The sequence below is a fragment of the Meriones unguiculatus genome, chromosome 12, assembly GCF_030254825.1.
Source record: "Meriones unguiculatus strain TT.TT164.6M chromosome 12, Bangor_MerUng_6.1, whole genome shotgun sequence".
Classification (NCBI taxonomy): Eukaryota; Metazoa; Chordata; class Mammalia; order Rodentia; family Muridae; genus Meriones; species Meriones unguiculatus.
The window spans coordinates 92,361,554-92,378,575 of NC_083360.1; the positions used below are offsets into that span (position 1 = coordinate 92,361,554).

Sequence of the window (17,022 nt, forward strand, 5' to 3'; positions counted from 1 at the left end):
GGTGACAGAGACTGAACCAATGTTAACCAACTGAACCATATACATCTCCAGCCTCCACCTGTTGATTTATTATGTACATAAAAAACAAAAACAGGTGGGGAGGCCAGCAACCCCACCATGAGCTAGAGCTAGGCTGTAAGTCTGTAAGGCTCAGGACCATCATGCAGCGGCACTGGTGGAGACATTATCTTCAGCAGATGAACAGTGTTTTACTGCTGAAGTTGCAGGAACAGGAAGAGAGCCCATATTTCTGAGCACAAAGTTAATATTACTTGAGACTAGATAGAGATTTTATTAATAGCCTCTGGCTTATTTTAGCACCTGGGAATTCACGCATGATGCTCTCTCTTTTGTAATACAAAGTTTATTCAAGGTCATCTGAGAAGTTGCTCCTGGGGACCGTTTCTAGGGACATAAGCTAAATGTGATCACATTACAGAGTAAATGCTTTCCAAATGTGTTCCAAGCCAACAATTCGGAAGATACGGTCCACCAACAGAAAAGCATCCTCTGCAATTCTGACCTTGTAAACAGAAAAATGAAGTGTGCCATACAAGGCTATTCAAATAATAATAAAGTGGTTATGGTGGCTTGCATCTGTAATTCTACCACTCATAAGGTTAAAGCAGGATGATTGCTAAGAATCTGAGGCCAGCATAGGCTACAGACTGAGGCCTTATCTCAAAACAACAAACAAACAAAAAGACTAGCACTGCCCTTTAAGAGTTTGCTAATGATGAAATTAGAATAAAGTGCTAGGATATACACAAAAAGACTATTTAGTGAAAGAACACAGAATATAACAAAACTTAACTTACTTCATAGCTGTAATAATTTGATCTGACTTAATACTGGATTCTAATGAATCAAATGTAACAGTACAGAGTACCTAAAAAAAACAAAATTATTCTTTAAGCTTTAAAATAGTAACAACAGAGGTTAAAACCAAAATGAAACATAGTTTGTTAGTCTATACAATTGGTAATTGTTTTTTATTGTTGTTGTTGTTGTGGGTTTTTTTTTTTTTTTGGTTTACTTTGGTTTGGTTTGGTGTGTGTGCGTGTGTGTGTGTGTGTGTGTGTGTGTGTGTGTGTTGGGGATTGAACTGAGGGCCCTGCACACTAAGCATGTGATTTACTACAGAGCTACACTCCTAGCCCCAAACTATCTGAAAACTTATCTAACCCTTCTACAAAGAAAGATGTAATATATAAATACATAATATACAGTGCTATCCACGGCAGTTATTAGAGTAAGTAGACATTCACTCTGAAATATCAAGCTTACTGTGAACGTCAACAATCCAAATGGCCCACTAGTAGTGCTGAGGTGGAGAGAGGGGAAGACTCCTAAAACCAATGTCACTGCATAAAATAAATCGCCACTCAATCTGAAGGGAACATATTCACAGGTCCCTGTACGATAGTATGAAAGAGCCTGGCATACGCACTTATAATTTCAGAGGAGAGGTAAATATATTTGAAAGAAATAATGGCTAAAACGTCTCAGGCTTAATGAAAAGACATATTTGTTGATTCTAAGTATGACATATTCCAAGAAAACCACCCCTTTCACTCATATGCTGAAATCCAAAGATAAAGAACACATCTTGACAGCACTCACATAAAAACAATACATAACATACAGGAATAATTTCAATATGTCCCATCAGAGAAACAATAAAGAACAAGACTGGGAGGCAGAGGCAGTCAGATCTTTTTGAGTTTGAGGCAAGCCCGGTCTACAAAGTGAGTCCAGGACAACAAAGGCTACACAGAGAAACACAGAAAAACAAAAAGAAGAAAACACAGCACATCAAACAAAAAACAAAAAACAGCACAACATCTCTAAGTGCTCAAAGAGTTTAAAAGCAAGCAACCCCACATTCGAATATTAGTCATTAGGTTAAGCATAAACTGACCTTGCCCTCCAGCTAGAGGGCAGGCCTGTGAGAAGAGATGACAAAAGTATCCAGGACACCTAATGTTTCACTGTCTCTAATGTCTCAGTGAAAGGCACAGTGAGTCCAAGGTGAGATGCACTATATTTACTGTAAGCACTAATTCAAGCTGTCAAAATTCCATTTCTCAAAGTCAGTGCAATTCTAATGTAATTCTAAAAGGACTATTTGAAATCGAAATACTTCTAACATTCAAATGAAGGAACCAATGTATGTGAAAAGCTCAAACAGTTTTGTAAAGAAGGGTATATAAACAGTGAAGATGTACTTCATAGACATTAAGGTGTACCTAAAAGGCTTGATAATGAAAATGATATTGACCCAGAAAAATACACAAAACAATGGGTATTTATAAACTTTAATATAAAATCAGTGGGAAAAATAAATGATTTGTGAATTGGTTTCACTATACACCATATGCAGGAATACGTTCCAAGTATATTAACTGTCTAAATTTAACAGTGTTAGAAAGCTAATAAGAAGAAAACGATAGGTACCTAATTCTGTAACTCTAGAAATAAGGAGTGATGTTCAATAAAAAGTAAAAAGGAGATAAATTATTGCAAAATAGCAGGTACAGTACTGTAAGTAATGTTAAAAATGAAAAATAAATCAGCCCAAAAGTAATGAGGGCAGAAGGAAGTTCAAGACACACACTCTAGGTGAAATGATCTGCATGAAAATGGGTATGCAGTCTTCGTGGGCGTGGCTCACACAGTGATCACGTTCACTAGACCACATACGGAGATTCTCAAATAAACTAAAGCAACAAGATACAACTTCGTGCTTATTCGGTTAGCAAAATGAAGCATGATTAATGTAAGAAAATGAGGCATCAAGCATTAAACCATACAGGAACAATGGATAAACAAAGGGGTAAATGACCAAGTGAATATTGGAACAATGTAAATATCAGAGAACAGGTATCTATGTAAAGAAAGAGTAAGACAGGTTTGAAGTAAATGTAGAAAGCACGCAAAGATCATGAATGATGAACAATGACAGCGAACCCTAAAACAAGAAGTAGTAACTTAATTTTGTGCTTTTAATATTAAACTAAAAATACCCAAAAGTTCTGGAAAATGAAATGAACATATAGCAACAAAAGCAGTTTCCTGTAGAGAGCAGAGCAGGGAAAAGGAACTATAGAGATAAACTGAGCTATGTATGGCCCTGTGCCATTATTTTCTTAATTATGGCAAATGTTAACCAGGTATGTAAATTTAAACATACCAAATCAAACACTTTAAGCATCAGGCTAAGTGGAACACCACGTCAATCAGTCAGGAGAAACCTAAGTTTGATGCCAGCCTGTGCTGCAGTGAGCCTCCAGGCCAGCCTTAACTACATAGTGGGAGTCTAAAAACAAAACAACTAAAAAAAAAAAAACATACACAAAAATTCCATATATTGTTAAAAATGTATACTTTACTACACTAAATTATACCTTGATATTATTTAAATTTTATTAATAAACACATTAAGTCATGCCAGTTCTCAGGGTACTCAGAAGGCAAAGGCAAGAGGCTCATGAGTTTCAGACCAGGCTAGGCTACAATAGTGATGTCATCACAATAAAACAACAGGAGACTCTGTCTCTTATATTTGGTTGTGAGTCGTCTCTTCAACAGCTGACTCATCTCTCCAGCCCAGATACTCTTTCTCAAAAAAAAAAAAAAAACAAACAAAAAAGTTGGGCACAGTAGTATGCATCTATAAATCTGGTGCACCTATGGAGAGATAGGGGGTGGAGACAGTGTATAATCACCAGAAACCCACAGGCCAGCTTTCTTGGCAAATATAGTTGTACACAACAAAAGAGGTTCCCTGGTTTCAAATTAAGGACACACAAAACACACACACCACACACAACTTAGAGCAGATACTGTTGGCGGTTGGTCTGGTGCTGTGTATTCATGCAGGTGCCTTGAGATCTTGTTACCACCCTGCCATGGGCATGGTTATAACGTTCAACTGTCTCTGTACGCATGTGATGAGAAGGAATGTTCCCCAATAATCCCTGATTGGCTGATTAAAAGACCTGGGCAGGGCAGAAGGTAGGCATGGCTAAAGTTCAAGGGCTTTGGGAACAGAAGGATCATTGGAGACACTGGTCTGGGAAGAAGAGGGAAGCAGGAGAGAGCATGGGAGAAACATATGCCAGCCTGGATGGGAAGTGGCCCAGATGAAGAAAAAGGAAATATTTATGGGATTATGGGTGGAAGGTAGCCTGGGATGGGACTGGGAGGTAAAGGTTTAGAGGGTTAATATCTGCCCTGCCCCAGATAAGATAAGGCTATTTGAAAAATCTATCAGGTGTCTGTGTCTTTTATTGATTGTAATTGTGGGTTAGCTACACTGCTGTAATAATTATAAAGTTAAATAATCAACATTTAGCCCTACCGTAATAAACCACAAGATATAATTAAGTGACTTCCAAACACGTTACCTGTGTTTGTCCTCTCTGAAATAATGCTGATCCATGAAGTGTTTTAAACATATCTACCTCACAGCTTATATTCCTAAGTGAAGTCAAATCTCGCCCATCACACCTGTAAGAAAAGTAGTAAAGCCACATGGGAAATCAGAAAAACTAGATTTCTTTATCTCCACCATTAATTTCTAAACGCCAGCTGCCTACAGTAACTTGTTAAAACTTTAAACACTAATATAAATGCTTGGGTTCCACTCTAGCTTCCACCGAGTCAGTGTGTGGAGGTGTGACTCAACAGCAGGAGAGCTCCCCAGTAGGTGCTCATTTATAAAAGGAACATTACTCCTTACTCTCTGAAACCAGCTTCTTCCCTCAAGACAACTTGCAGGCACAGCACCTACTTCAATTCTGCCACAGGAAGACATAGTTACCTTTTGTATTCATTCAAAACAATACTTCTGAAAACCTCCTTTGCAACAACATTGAAGGATTCTATTATTTCAAATTGGTCGGCCTCTGGAAATTTTTCTATAGAAAAGAGACAAATCAAAACAAAGCTTTTATCCTTTTGGAATGTAAGTTCTCCAAGGTTCACAGCATCAAATCTAGTATTGTAATGATAAGCCAAGAGACCTGGCTGAGCATATATTCCTGAGAATATACGCCAGTTTAGGAATTTAGCTTAATTTTTTTTTTTTTTTTAAAACCAGATCAAACTCAGATTTTGAAGCTTGTTCAGCAAGTTCTGTCACCTGCTGAGCCACCTTGCTGACCATCACTTCTTATTCTTGGTAAAAGAGATTTAATATAAAAGCCTAAACTTTTGAAGATAATTACAGGTAATCGCATTAACATAAATATAGCAGAAGAATTTTTATTTTAAAATCTGATAAACACTTCCACAAGAGGGCACTTTTCTCTTGGTGGAAAATTAACAAGAACTGTAAGCCATACTCAAGTTACTACAAGAATGATGTTCTACAGTAAGATACTCTGCTTAGTGACTGTGAAGAGTTAATCTAAAAGTCTACCCTGTGTGGTCCCAGACAACGTAAAGAATAACAAAGCATCATGCTGAATGATGCCTGTGTGCCAGGTACAGAGATGTACATGACTTAACCCATTTAATCTCCATAAACCAGGTATTTTTGGTACTATAATCTCACAGATAGACTCAATAATTTATTAAAGTTTTTTTTTGTTGTTGTTAATTATTATTATTTAGTATTGAAGGTTGCACACAGGGCCTCACACATTCTGGGCAAACACTCTACCACTGAGCTATAGTCTCAACTACTGGTTTTCGTTTGTTTGTTTTCTTGATTTTGAACAGGTTCTCTCTACATTACCCTGACTGTCCTGGAACTATGTAGATCAGGCTGACCTGGACCTAACAGAGATCCTCCTGCCTCTGCCTCCCAAGTTTTGCCTGGCTGTGTTTTCATTTTTAACTCAAGAATTTTAAAGAGCAGTTTTTAGATTTTCAAATGATAGGCTACAGGACTAGCACCTAAAGATAGTGAAACAGATAAGAAAGGAACATTTTACATGCATTATTTCCTAGATGCCTACCCAAACCTGTTAGCCAGACCTCTCAAAGTTAATGTGACAGTCACCCTCTTATCTATCTTCGTTACAAATTTAAGATAAAACTGAAGAACTATGAGAATAATCGTTTTTCAAGGTCTTAACATTGAAATATGAAAACAAATCTATGTGTTTTTTAAAAAAATTTGTTTTTCTTTCAACATCTTTGAAGGTGAAAATAGAATTTACCCTTTAGTTGTTCCTCTGTATCTAATCTTATCTTGTTAACGGCTTCGTCTCTGGAAATCTAAAACAGCATTGATATTAGTGTATAAACATGACATTCACACTTCTATTGTCAATGTTACATAAGTAACACACTGTAAGAACAGTAATAGTAACATTCCTGGAAGGGTAAAACCTGATTTAATTAATTCAGGTATGTATTTGCACATTTCCTTAAAGTGTGTATTAAGAAAAGAACAGGTAGACTTTGACTTAGCTTTACAAAGAAAAACCCAGTTGAAGGCAAGAGATTAGAGTTAACAAGAAGAAAGGCACCAGAAAGGAAGCAAGATGAATACAAGGTGTGGTTATGAGCTCTCAAAAGAGGACTGCTTCATTCAACATTTTGTTAAGAGATTCATTTATTTATTACAGTGCTGCCAATCTATGAAAGGCCCTCATGAATGCTGGACAACTGATCTACCACTGAGCCACATCCCTAATAGGAATAATATGTACAAACAAAATTGTATGAGTTACAGAAGTCATCTTCTAAGGTATACCTACTTTATCATGTTCATAATCCGTAAAAACTGCATAGAGTTTCTCCATGGCGAGTCTATTAAGTATAAAATAAATGTTAACAATATTTGAATATTTAAACTATGAAGTTTTTATAACTGAGACAAATTATAAATGGCAGTGAGCTACAAATGAAATAATAAGCCTTTCACAAAGATCAGATATTCCTGCATGTCACTGCTAATGTGCTTAATACCACACAGACCAGATTTCTTACCACAGCAGCCAAATCATTCACATGGCACCATTCCCCACTTCCTCTTTATTGCTCATTTAATCCCAACTTAGATTCACTATTTGCTCAGTGCCTCCCTGTCTGTTCTAAGCATTGCCAAGCACTGTCTAAGCACTGGGTACAGGGCTGGTTCAAACCCATTTCTTTTTGAGAAATCCAATGGTTTCCTAGATATTCAAATATCTTATGTTTTATTCTCTTTTCTCTGGACATTGAGAAATAAAGAATATGATTTTTAAACAACAAATGTCTGTCCTTTTCATTTACAATTTAAACTTTTGTCGTGGATGAAGTTTGTGTTCTAACTGTGTTTATCCTCTTATATGCATCAGATAGGTATTTCTGGTAATGACTAAAAGCAGAAAAGTGCTGCACGTGAAGCGATAGAAAGTACATTTTCTTAGAGGAACCTGAACCTAGTGACAGCTGCCCATGTGCACAGGTGTTCTTACTTATGAGTGTACTTCACAATCTCTGGTGAAGGAGTAAATATCTTCTGGGGTGTCCTCTTGGCAACACCAATTCCTCTGACCAACTGCTCGATGCCCTGAATTATCTGCTGCGTATGCTTCACCCCCACTTTGATAGCATGGCAAAAGTCCTGCTGTAGAATGTTTTCTGCAGAGGCTTCCAACATGACTAGTTAGAGAAAGTAAGAGGATGGTTACTGTCTTAGAACCTTTACCAATGTAGTATTTTTGAATATAAAACAAAGATACAAATAACAAAAGAAAGTATAATGTTGCAAGTAAAATCCAGAATGAATGCATCTAAATTATTTACCAATTTGGCTTTTAGGTGCTCCGGCAACCACTAAATTTAAAGTACTAGAAGACATTTCTTTTCTTGTTGGGTTAACAACACATTCTCCATCGATCATTCCTATTCGGACTGCCCCTAAAACATATTAAAATGTTGGCAACTGTTTAATTGAAACTTGCAGTTTTCAGTTATTCTAGTAAGGGCTTCAAACCATTGTCTTTTTGACAACAGCACGACATTTCTATTTTTCCCATTGTTAAGGTCCAGGAAGCATCCTATCCCACCCTACTTTGTTGGCTCAGTGGAATGCTCTGAATCAGTCCAGTTAACCATTTCTGGCACGTCTGTTTATGTTCTGTCCAGATTATTCTGTCCAAAAAAAAAAAAAAAAAAAAGCTTGCACCCCTTTCACTAACATTTCACTGACATACCGGCTATGCTGAGAAGCCCTACTTGACAGCCTGGCCTGTTTGTGCCATGTTTGTATCTTTCCCTTACTCATGCTAAAAGCAAGAAGAGCTTCTTTAAGTTTTCTATTGTTAGTACTCTGATGGCCTTTTCTCCTCACTGCTTAGCCCAGCTGCTAGCACTGAGGACACTCAGTCATTCACTGATTGCCTGGTTACAACTTACAGAATTATAAGTTACAAACATGATGGTTTTATCTTGAAAGTATATACTCTGGTAATTCTCCACTGTAAAGAGAGCTAAGATACCAAATATGAAGGGATCTAAGAAGTCTAGGGCCACAAAATCAATAACACTGCAACAGAGTTGGTTATTGGTGACAAAATCCAAAGTAAGGATGAGAATGCCTGAATGATCTGCAAGAAATCTTGGAATGCATTCAGCTTCCCATGAAGCAATAAATCAGCACCAATAACGTGTTCATCATTACTAAAAGAATATAAACAGTGGTTCATTCTTTCAAACTGTAACTTACCAACAGGTCCATTCCAAGGGATATCTGATAAGGAGAGGGCTGCAGAAGCTTTAAAAGGGAGAAAAATAAAAAACTGAAATTATAATATTTCATTGCTTTAAAAAATCAGCAGTGATCATTTTAGTTGGTGTTCTTATACTTACCACCATTAATTGCTAGGATATCAGGTTCATTGACACCATCTACTGCTAGCAGATTACAAAGAACCTGGCAATAAAGGAAACAAATTAGACATACAGACACATGGAGGATTGTAATCAGCAACCTGGCCTAAAATATTAGAACTATATGATCAATATCCAAATCCCTTAGAGTTAACATCACTTAAATTCTTGACACTAGGCATTTAAAATTTGAGTTTCCTTTTTTTGTTCTTTTTAATGGTGTGTATGTATGGCTACTGGGCATTGTTGAACCTAGGGTTTGCTTTTACTACCAAGCTACCTCCCCAGTTCTGTTTCTTCATCTTTAGAAAGAAAAAAAAATATGGCATATTCCTAAGGGGTTCATGTGAGAACTAAAGTACATTACAATGCAAGTATTCTTTAACTGTTAGCTATGTATTTGCATTATTATCAGCTGACGCTGCAATGATGTACCTGTGTGCTAAATTCTTAAAGAACAATTTCCTTGAGGTTCTGATATTCTCTCAAAGGTATACCTACTTAGTGCAGTTAAGTAAATAGTTACCTAAGTATGCCTACCTAAAGTATAATCACCACGAGGAAAGAAAAACATATTTAAAAAGTTAAAATAGAAGTTCAGAAGGCCTAGAAGTAAAGATGTTATAAAAGTTAGCTGTGATAAGCTAGTCATGATGGCTCATTGCTGTAACCTCAGCACTTGGAAGCGAAGGCAGACAGACTGCCATGTGTCTGAGGCTAGCCTAGGCTGCTGTGAAGTGTTTAGAGCCAGCCTGAGCTACAGAGATTTCTATCTTGTAACCAAATAGAAACAGGTAGCTATGTTGGTTGTCCTAGTGGGCTACTATTAACCGGCCTACGAAGTGCAGCCGCTCATGTGGCCGCCCGTGACTAACCGTCGTTTACGCACACTCATTTGCCCCCTAACACAGGGTGTTTTAGACTCTCACTCAGCCTTCCTAGAGAGTTCCCAACAGCCACTTATTCCTGCTCATAACGCAGGCGTCAGCGGCACCAGTCACATGCAGTTTTCCCAAGCACTGCCTTTTGAAATGACTCAAAGTAGAACGCACAAGTATCAAAATTCTTTACAAAGCTTTCTCTCGAGTCATAGAAATTGAATAATTAAAAAATATAATGTCTAGTAACAAATCAAAGCAGAATTTACCTGAGTATCATAAAAATAGCCGGCTGGAAAGAGAGGTCGAATTGAACGATCTGTCAAAACAAAAGAAAATATATTAAATGGCCTTGCAGAGATGTTTTAGAATAAAAGCTACTGAACTAACATAATAGGTGTTGAATATGTCAGACACAAACAAAAGACCATGTGTTAAGAAAAGCATTCATAGCTGCCACATGCCTTTACTCCCAGTATTTGGGGAAGCAGATCTCTGTTAGTTGGGAGGCTAGCCTGGTCTACAGAATGAGTCCAGGACAATCAAGGCTACACAAAGGAAAACCCTGTCTCAAAAACTTAAAAAAAAAAAGAAAAAAAAATTGATAAACATCAATACTTTCATTAATGCAGACCATTACCTAACAAAGCAGAGGAAGAGACTGAAGACCAGCAAGACAAAACGAACATAGTTTTTTGATTTATTGTGACTGAGGAATACTTATAAATATAACTTAGTACAATGCTTGCCTACTGTGGATGGCCCTTGATTTCACCACCCCCACTGTGGAGAGCTGCTTTGTTTGTCAGGGTGTTTTTTCTTTTTAAATAATTTTATACATTCACTTGTATCCCAGCTGTAGCTCTTTCCGTCTTTCCTTCCCAATCCTCCCCTCCCTCCCTCATCTCCCTGCCCCCTTCAGAGTCCACTGAGATGGGGTGTCCTCCTCTCCTTCCATCTGGCCCCCACCCATCAGGTATCCTCAGGATGGCTGGAATGTCCTTATCTGTGGCCTAGCAAGGCTGCTTCTCCCTCAGTGGGGAGGGGAAGCTCATGAATTCATGTCAGAAACAATTCCTGTCCCCCTTACTAAGGGACCCACTTGGATACTGAGCTACCATGGGCTATGTCCGAGCAGGGGTTGTAGGTTATATCCATGCATGATCCTTGGTTGGATAAACAGTCTCATAGAAGACCCCTGTGCTCAGATATATTTAGACCTTGTGGGGCTCCCTGTCCCCTCTAGGATATACTAATTCCTCCTTCCTTCATATGATTCCCTATACTCTGCCGAAGGCTTGGTTATGGGTCTCAGCATCTGCTTTGATACACTGTTAGGTAGAGTCTTTCAGGTGCCTTCTGTGGTAGGCTACTCTCCTATTACTTGTTTTCTCCTATTTCCAATGTCCATCCCCTTTGACTTTCTAGATGAGGTTTGATCATCTTACTTCTGGACCTCTTTCTTGTTTATCTTCTTTAGGTGTACATATTTTAGTATGTTTATGCTATCTTATAGGTCTATATAAGTGAGTATATACCATGTGTGTCTTTCAGTTTCTGGGATACCTCACTCAGGATGATCTTTTCTATATCCCACCATTTGCCTGCAAAATTCATGATTTCCTTGTTTTTAATTGCTGAGTAGTATTCCATTGTGTAAAAGTACCACAATTTCTGTATCCATTCCTCTGTTGATGGACATCTGGGTTGTTTCCAGGTTCTGGCTATTATGAATAAAGCTGCTATAAACATGGTTGAGCAAAAGGGTGTTCTGTTAATCAGCAAAAAATGTTTTCATCCAGGCTTTTACCTTGAAACTGAGAAAAGAGGAAGTTTCACCAAGTTCCCTAAAACTTGTTTGTGATACCTTCCTTGGACCTTAACTGCTACAGGGAAGTAGTTTTAGAAAAAAAAAAAAAAGTTTGGCAGTTCCTCAAACTTCTTTCTTGTATTGATGTGACTTGTTTTAGCTTTGCCTATAAAAAGGAATTGTGGAATAAGCTCACGCTGCAGTCTTACTGACAGCCAATCCCAAGTGCAGTATGACTTTGCTTTAATTATTTCAATCCTCACTCCCCACTCAGGAACTGCTGGACTCTGCTGGTGGGTTCTGGCACCCCACAACACTCAAGCCTCTTCCTTCACAAAAAGACTTGGAAGTTGATATACTTCAATAGCTGATAAATACAATGCTTTTAGGAGTTAGTTAGTAAGTTGAACATAAAAATGAAAAACCACAAGGGAATAAATTTATCAGAGAACAGACATGGGCATGGAATGCACCCGTTCAACAGATTCATTCAGTATTTACTGAATGCTTCTTCACCAGGTAGTACACTAGGTATAAGGATTTGGCGGTGAGGATTTTCCTCTCATGAACATACATCTGAGTGAAGGAGCAGACTGACAGTCATACAGTGAAAGGCAGTCTGGGAGACACTGTAGAATGCAGATGGAAAAGAAGCGATGTGAACACTGGCACAGTGGGGGAGGGAGGGGCCTTGGCTGCTCGCTTACCTATTATTCGGCTTGTAAGAATTTCTTTGTCAGAAGAGCCAATCTCTCTTCTAAGGTAGTTTGTGGGGATTCTACCCGCAGCAGCAGCCTTTTGTCTGTAGTCCACCTGAGATAGCAATCAAGAATCAAGCTTCCTTTTTGGGTAACAAGGTCTCTCCGAAGATTTGCAACAAAAGCACCAATTTTCTGGAAGTTAGCAACAACGTCTTCTAGACTACAAGCAGTCGCTTTGAGCACTCTTACACCTTCTCAGGGAGGGAGAGCACAGAGGGCTTCAACCCACCACTGAAACAAAGCCCTGCACTTCGCAGTCACGTGACTGCTGCATCTTACTACTTCATAGTCCCCTTCCCCTGCTCTCTGTGCATCAAGCCTGTGACACATAACTGACTGCTGCTCATCATGTTAGAAAGACACAAAAATCCTAATGAATTCACTTAACATATAGCTGCAGACCCAAAATGGCAGAAACCCCACAAAAAACGAGTTCATTGCTTCCTTAACATACAAGTCCTCCCGCACTCTCACCAACCTCATCAGGCTGGTTATTCTGGAGTAAGCATACCTTTAGCAATCAGGTCAGTCTTGTAATCAACACAGTCTCAAACGTCTGAGGCTACTCTTTGCTATAGAGTTTAATTTTAACCTCAGACACCTAACAGGGTATTACAAGTTCTACATTTATACCATTCTAGAGACTCAGGTAAGTAAGCAAATACTTACCACCAACGGCATGAACTGGGAAGGTGAAGGCTTTGTTTTACTGACTGCTGTGACCATAACTGCAGTATCACCTGACTTGATTGAACACACAAATAACAGTAAATTTCTTTGAAATCAGGCATTAATGGATAAACAGCAATTGAATGAAACCCCACTCCAAATAAACTCAATGAAAGATCTCTATCTTTTTTGAAATAATGTCTTATTAATAGCCCTGGTTGCCTGGAATTTACTATGTAGACCTCAAACTCACAGAGATCTACTTATTTCTGCCAGTAGAGGTCCAGGGAACTGGGTTTAAATGCTTATACCTCTAAGCCTGGCTCAACAAAAAATCTCTTATTTCATGTAATTACAACCAGTCCAATCTTGATCCTTTCTATCTGACCAAGTTCAGTATTAGAATATTCACTGAGCTTTTCACATGAAGAAATGGCTTAATAGCTTAGTTATGTCAATGAACAGAATCATATTTTTTACTCTTTAAGAGGAAATTTAGACGATAAAAAATTTCCAAGAATTACTATGAAAAGAACAGTGAAAACACCTTTTCTAGAAAAGTGTAGCAGATTTTATTACTAGTCTACAATGAGGCCCAGTACTTGGAAGAGAACTTAAAGGTCATGTAATATATCCAACACTGGCTTTGATGGCCTAGCACAGTTCTGACACTAGAAATACCTATACTAGTATCTGAACCAACTCCTGATACCATGATTACTGATGACTTATAATGGTACAAAAATAGCCAGTCACTATGACTAAAACAGACTAGTTTCCTACCTGCACCACAGCACAGCCATCTGCAAATCTTGCCAGTTTTCCAGAGGATATTTCTAATTTTCTGTTTAAAAATAAAAATTTAAATACAAAATGACACTAGTACAAGTGTTTACTTTTTTTTTTTTACTTAAAAAAAAAAAAAAAGGCTCACAATCTTCATGTTTCCCCCTTCATAAAAAAGCATAAGTAAGCAGGATTTGTGATCACCAAAAGCACAAAGGAGATTTAAGTACAGCTTATAGATGATAGAAACCAAGGCAAAGGATTCGTCTGGAGGAGACAGAAAGTACTTTAGGGAGAAAACAAGATTCTTAATTATAAATTCTCATCTCTTATCCCTTGCCTTGTTGGCTGTATAAACCTAACACACAAACTCTTTTCTACCCTATTAACATACTTTTAAAATTTTCCCTATTACTTTCTGAAAAAAATATAAACTTTTGAATATTGACTACAAAGACTTTCATGTTTTGATATATAACAGTATTTTTATGCTACCCTAAAATGCTACTTCTGAGAAGTAACAATATTTTGAATGCTTAGAAACTTAGTAGCAATAATAACAATAAAGACTTTCATGTTCAACAATGGTGTCAAAACAATTTAATGGTAGGGAAAAAAGTCTTTTTTCAGCCAAAGATGTGAGATGGCTGGAAAGCCACATACTCAATACAAAAATAAAAAGCCATACATTTTAGGTATTGTTTTCTTAGAGCAAGTTTAAAACTCTTAGGAAAAAAACAGTAGGAGTAAATCTCCATAAACTAGATTAGAAAATGTGTTTTGATGTGACATCAAAAGCCCAAACACAGAGGATGATGTATCTCATGCAAGTAAATACCAGCTCCTGTCTAGAACTACCCACAAGGCACAGATGTATAAATAACTTAGTTCTAAAAGTAAAAAGGTATGCTCTATAAGCTTATCAAATATATCAAGAACACATATATGAACACATCGGTATATTAAAGGGTCTAAGAAAAAACAGGGCCAAGAACTCATCAAAGATAGTGAACGAACAGTGCCACACCCTCCCCTGGACCGTTTAGAAAGACATCTAATGATGCCAATAGTGACAAACACATTGATCTGCTGCTTGAGCACCTGCTGTGTGTCAAAGGACTGACAGGCAGAGGACTGACTGTCCCTAAAGCTTCAGCTGAGTTTGGTCCCCACTGGGTGGATGGCCCCTCAAATTGTTGTTGGTCTTCATATCTGTATGGCCATCCCTCTGAACCCAGTTCTGAACCTTACATATTCAGCTGAGCTCCACCATGTAGCTTGGCTCTATGGACCTCCAACAGCTCTCCAAATGGGACTACCAGCAGCAGTCTCTCTATATTTGTCTTCACTCTTTGCCTCGCGTCTGGTAAATCTTTTCAAATACTTGAATTATGCAGCCTCTTTAATTCTGCAGTCACTCTGTGCAAGCTGTAATGTGCAATCTGAAAGCTGATATTACTAATTGACAGCTGAATAAAAGAAATCCCTTTTGCAAAAGAGCCAGGTTGTATCAAAGGAAATTAGAACTACTTGGCAAATGGCTAAGAGAACTGATAGTCTGTGTATTTATTGTTGTTTAATGAATTCTGATAATGCAGAAAGGTTTTTCGGGGGAGGAGCACAGGTGCTTTTGGTTGTTTCTAAGAAAACTTAAATTGATGGTATTTTCTTTTTGTTGTTGTTAAATTTGCCTCTTAACAATTTACTTTTCATTGTTATATGTATAAAATATCTCCAAATACACAGAGGACCCATACTACATGGGTAGCCTCTGGGGTTTGTGTGTGTGTCTGTGGAGGGGGGGGGGTTGTCCCAGTTTTGTTAACTCTGAGAAGTGTACCTTTTGACCTTTTGTTGTCTTAACTACAAAATGAAGGTAATCGTACCTTCATTGCAGGTTTTACAGGACTGTGTGAATCATACAACTGGCATTCAATAGTCAATAAAATCACAGTCCCAACTCCGGATCACCCTGGCCTAGCTATTGGCAATCAATTGAGCTGGAGCACACACTGACAACGCGTTAACTCGAGGTGGTAGTGGTAGGTTTCCTACTTCAGAGACCGAGACCGAGGTCTCGGAAGACACAGAGAAGGATGTCAGGGGCCTGCGTGCATCAGACTCAGCAAGGAAGTCCACCACGGAGCAAGAGGCAAAGGGCAGCGGCCAGCTTCGGAAAAGGGAGGGCCCAGGGAGACAGACTTCCAACCCGGAAAGGGAAGTCTCGAATTCAGGTTGGTTTGGGGTGAAGAGGTTCCAGGGCCTCCCGCTGCTGGCGTCCCACCCCGGGGAGCTGCCTACAGAGGTGGCTGGGCAGGGCACCGCGTGGGGACCCTGCGAGCGCCGCCGTTCCTTACCTGTGTCCCAGGTCCACCGCCACCGCTCGGGGGCCGGCGCTGTCCCACAAAGCTCGCACTTGCAAACTGGTGGGTGCCCGAGCCTGCCCGGGCCGGCCGAGGGGAGCGAGGGGAGCAAGGGCGCCGCAGCCCAGCGGCCGCAGCCGCAGGCACCGGCAGCACTGCCTGCAGGCCGCCATGACACCCAGCGCGCCAAGGGCCCGAGAGGCCTCATTGGTCAGCCCGGCGTGGGCGGGGCCTGGCGCGTTTCCGGTACGGTGGTGCCTGGGCGCCGCCGGGAAAGCGAGACTTAGCGTCTGTCTACGTGGTTCCGAGAGGGTCAAACCACAGAACGCGTTTTTTTTTTTGTTTTTTTTTTTTTTTTTTTTTTTTATCCTTACCAGCGAAAAGCAAAGACTACCGTAAAAAAAGAAAAAAACAAATTACACAGAATTAAAGAAAGCCATTTTAGTAATGCTGTGTGCGTGTGTTTGTGTGTTACCCCGGTTTAAAAGGAACTCAGAATAACGTGTTTAATAAAAGTAGGTAACAATAAATAGGTGCTGAACCACACAGGTTTATTTGGTTCTGTTAAGATCTAGGTTCGTGTAAAAAGTGGAGTGCTATCCAGCAAGACACCTTATGTGTCCACATACAAGCCCGAGCACCTACACACACGTGTACCTACACATATGCAAACAACCAAACCAAAACAAACAGCTTTTTTTGGGGGGGAACCCCTTGAACAATGTAGCTTTCATTCAGTTGTAAATGCTGGGGAAGTGCATAAAGATAGGAAGAAGTGTATCTTTGTAACTTACTGGCAATCTAATTTTGTGTCATAAACTCAAGCAAATATAAACATTGAAGTTTATGGCAGAGCTTCCCCCCCCCCACTATGTTATGCTAGTCAGTTTTAGGTTAGCACAGAGACAAAAATATAACTTCTT

At 39.0% G+C, this 17,022-nt stretch overlaps 1 protein-coding gene across 1 annotated transcript in view; it reads right to left on the bottom strand.

Moving 5' to 3' along the window:
- Pnpt1 (polyribonucleotide nucleotidyltransferase 1) overlaps positions 1-16,302 on the bottom strand; it is a 31,930-nt gene extending 15,628 nt beyond the window's left edge. The window contains exons 1-14 of the mRNA XM_060365122.1: positions 16,094-16,302; positions 13,734-13,794; positions 12,951-13,025; positions 12,228-12,333; positions 9,980-10,029; positions 8,812-8,875; positions 8,669-8,716; positions 7,747-7,860; positions 7,416-7,602; positions 6,714-6,765; positions 6,171-6,228; positions 4,826-4,922; positions 4,410-4,512; positions 819-889 (exon numbers count right to left, since the gene is read on the bottom strand). Coding sequence (XP_060221105.1) covers positions 819-889; positions 4,410-4,512; positions 4,826-4,922; positions 6,171-6,228; positions 6,714-6,765; positions 7,416-7,602; positions 7,747-7,860; positions 8,669-8,716; positions 8,812-8,875; positions 9,980-10,029; positions 12,228-12,333; positions 12,951-13,025; positions 13,734-13,794; positions 16,094-16,272 — 1,265 coding nt within the window. The 5' untranslated portion in view covers positions 16,273-16,302. The remainder of the gene's footprint in view (positions 1-818; positions 890-4,409; positions 4,513-4,825; positions 4,923-6,170; positions 6,229-6,713; positions 6,766-7,415; positions 7,603-7,746; positions 7,861-8,668; positions 8,717-8,811; positions 8,876-9,979; positions 10,030-12,227; positions 12,334-12,950; positions 13,026-13,733; positions 13,795-16,093) is intronic.
- Between the last annotated feature and the right edge of the window lie 720 nt (positions 16,303-17,022).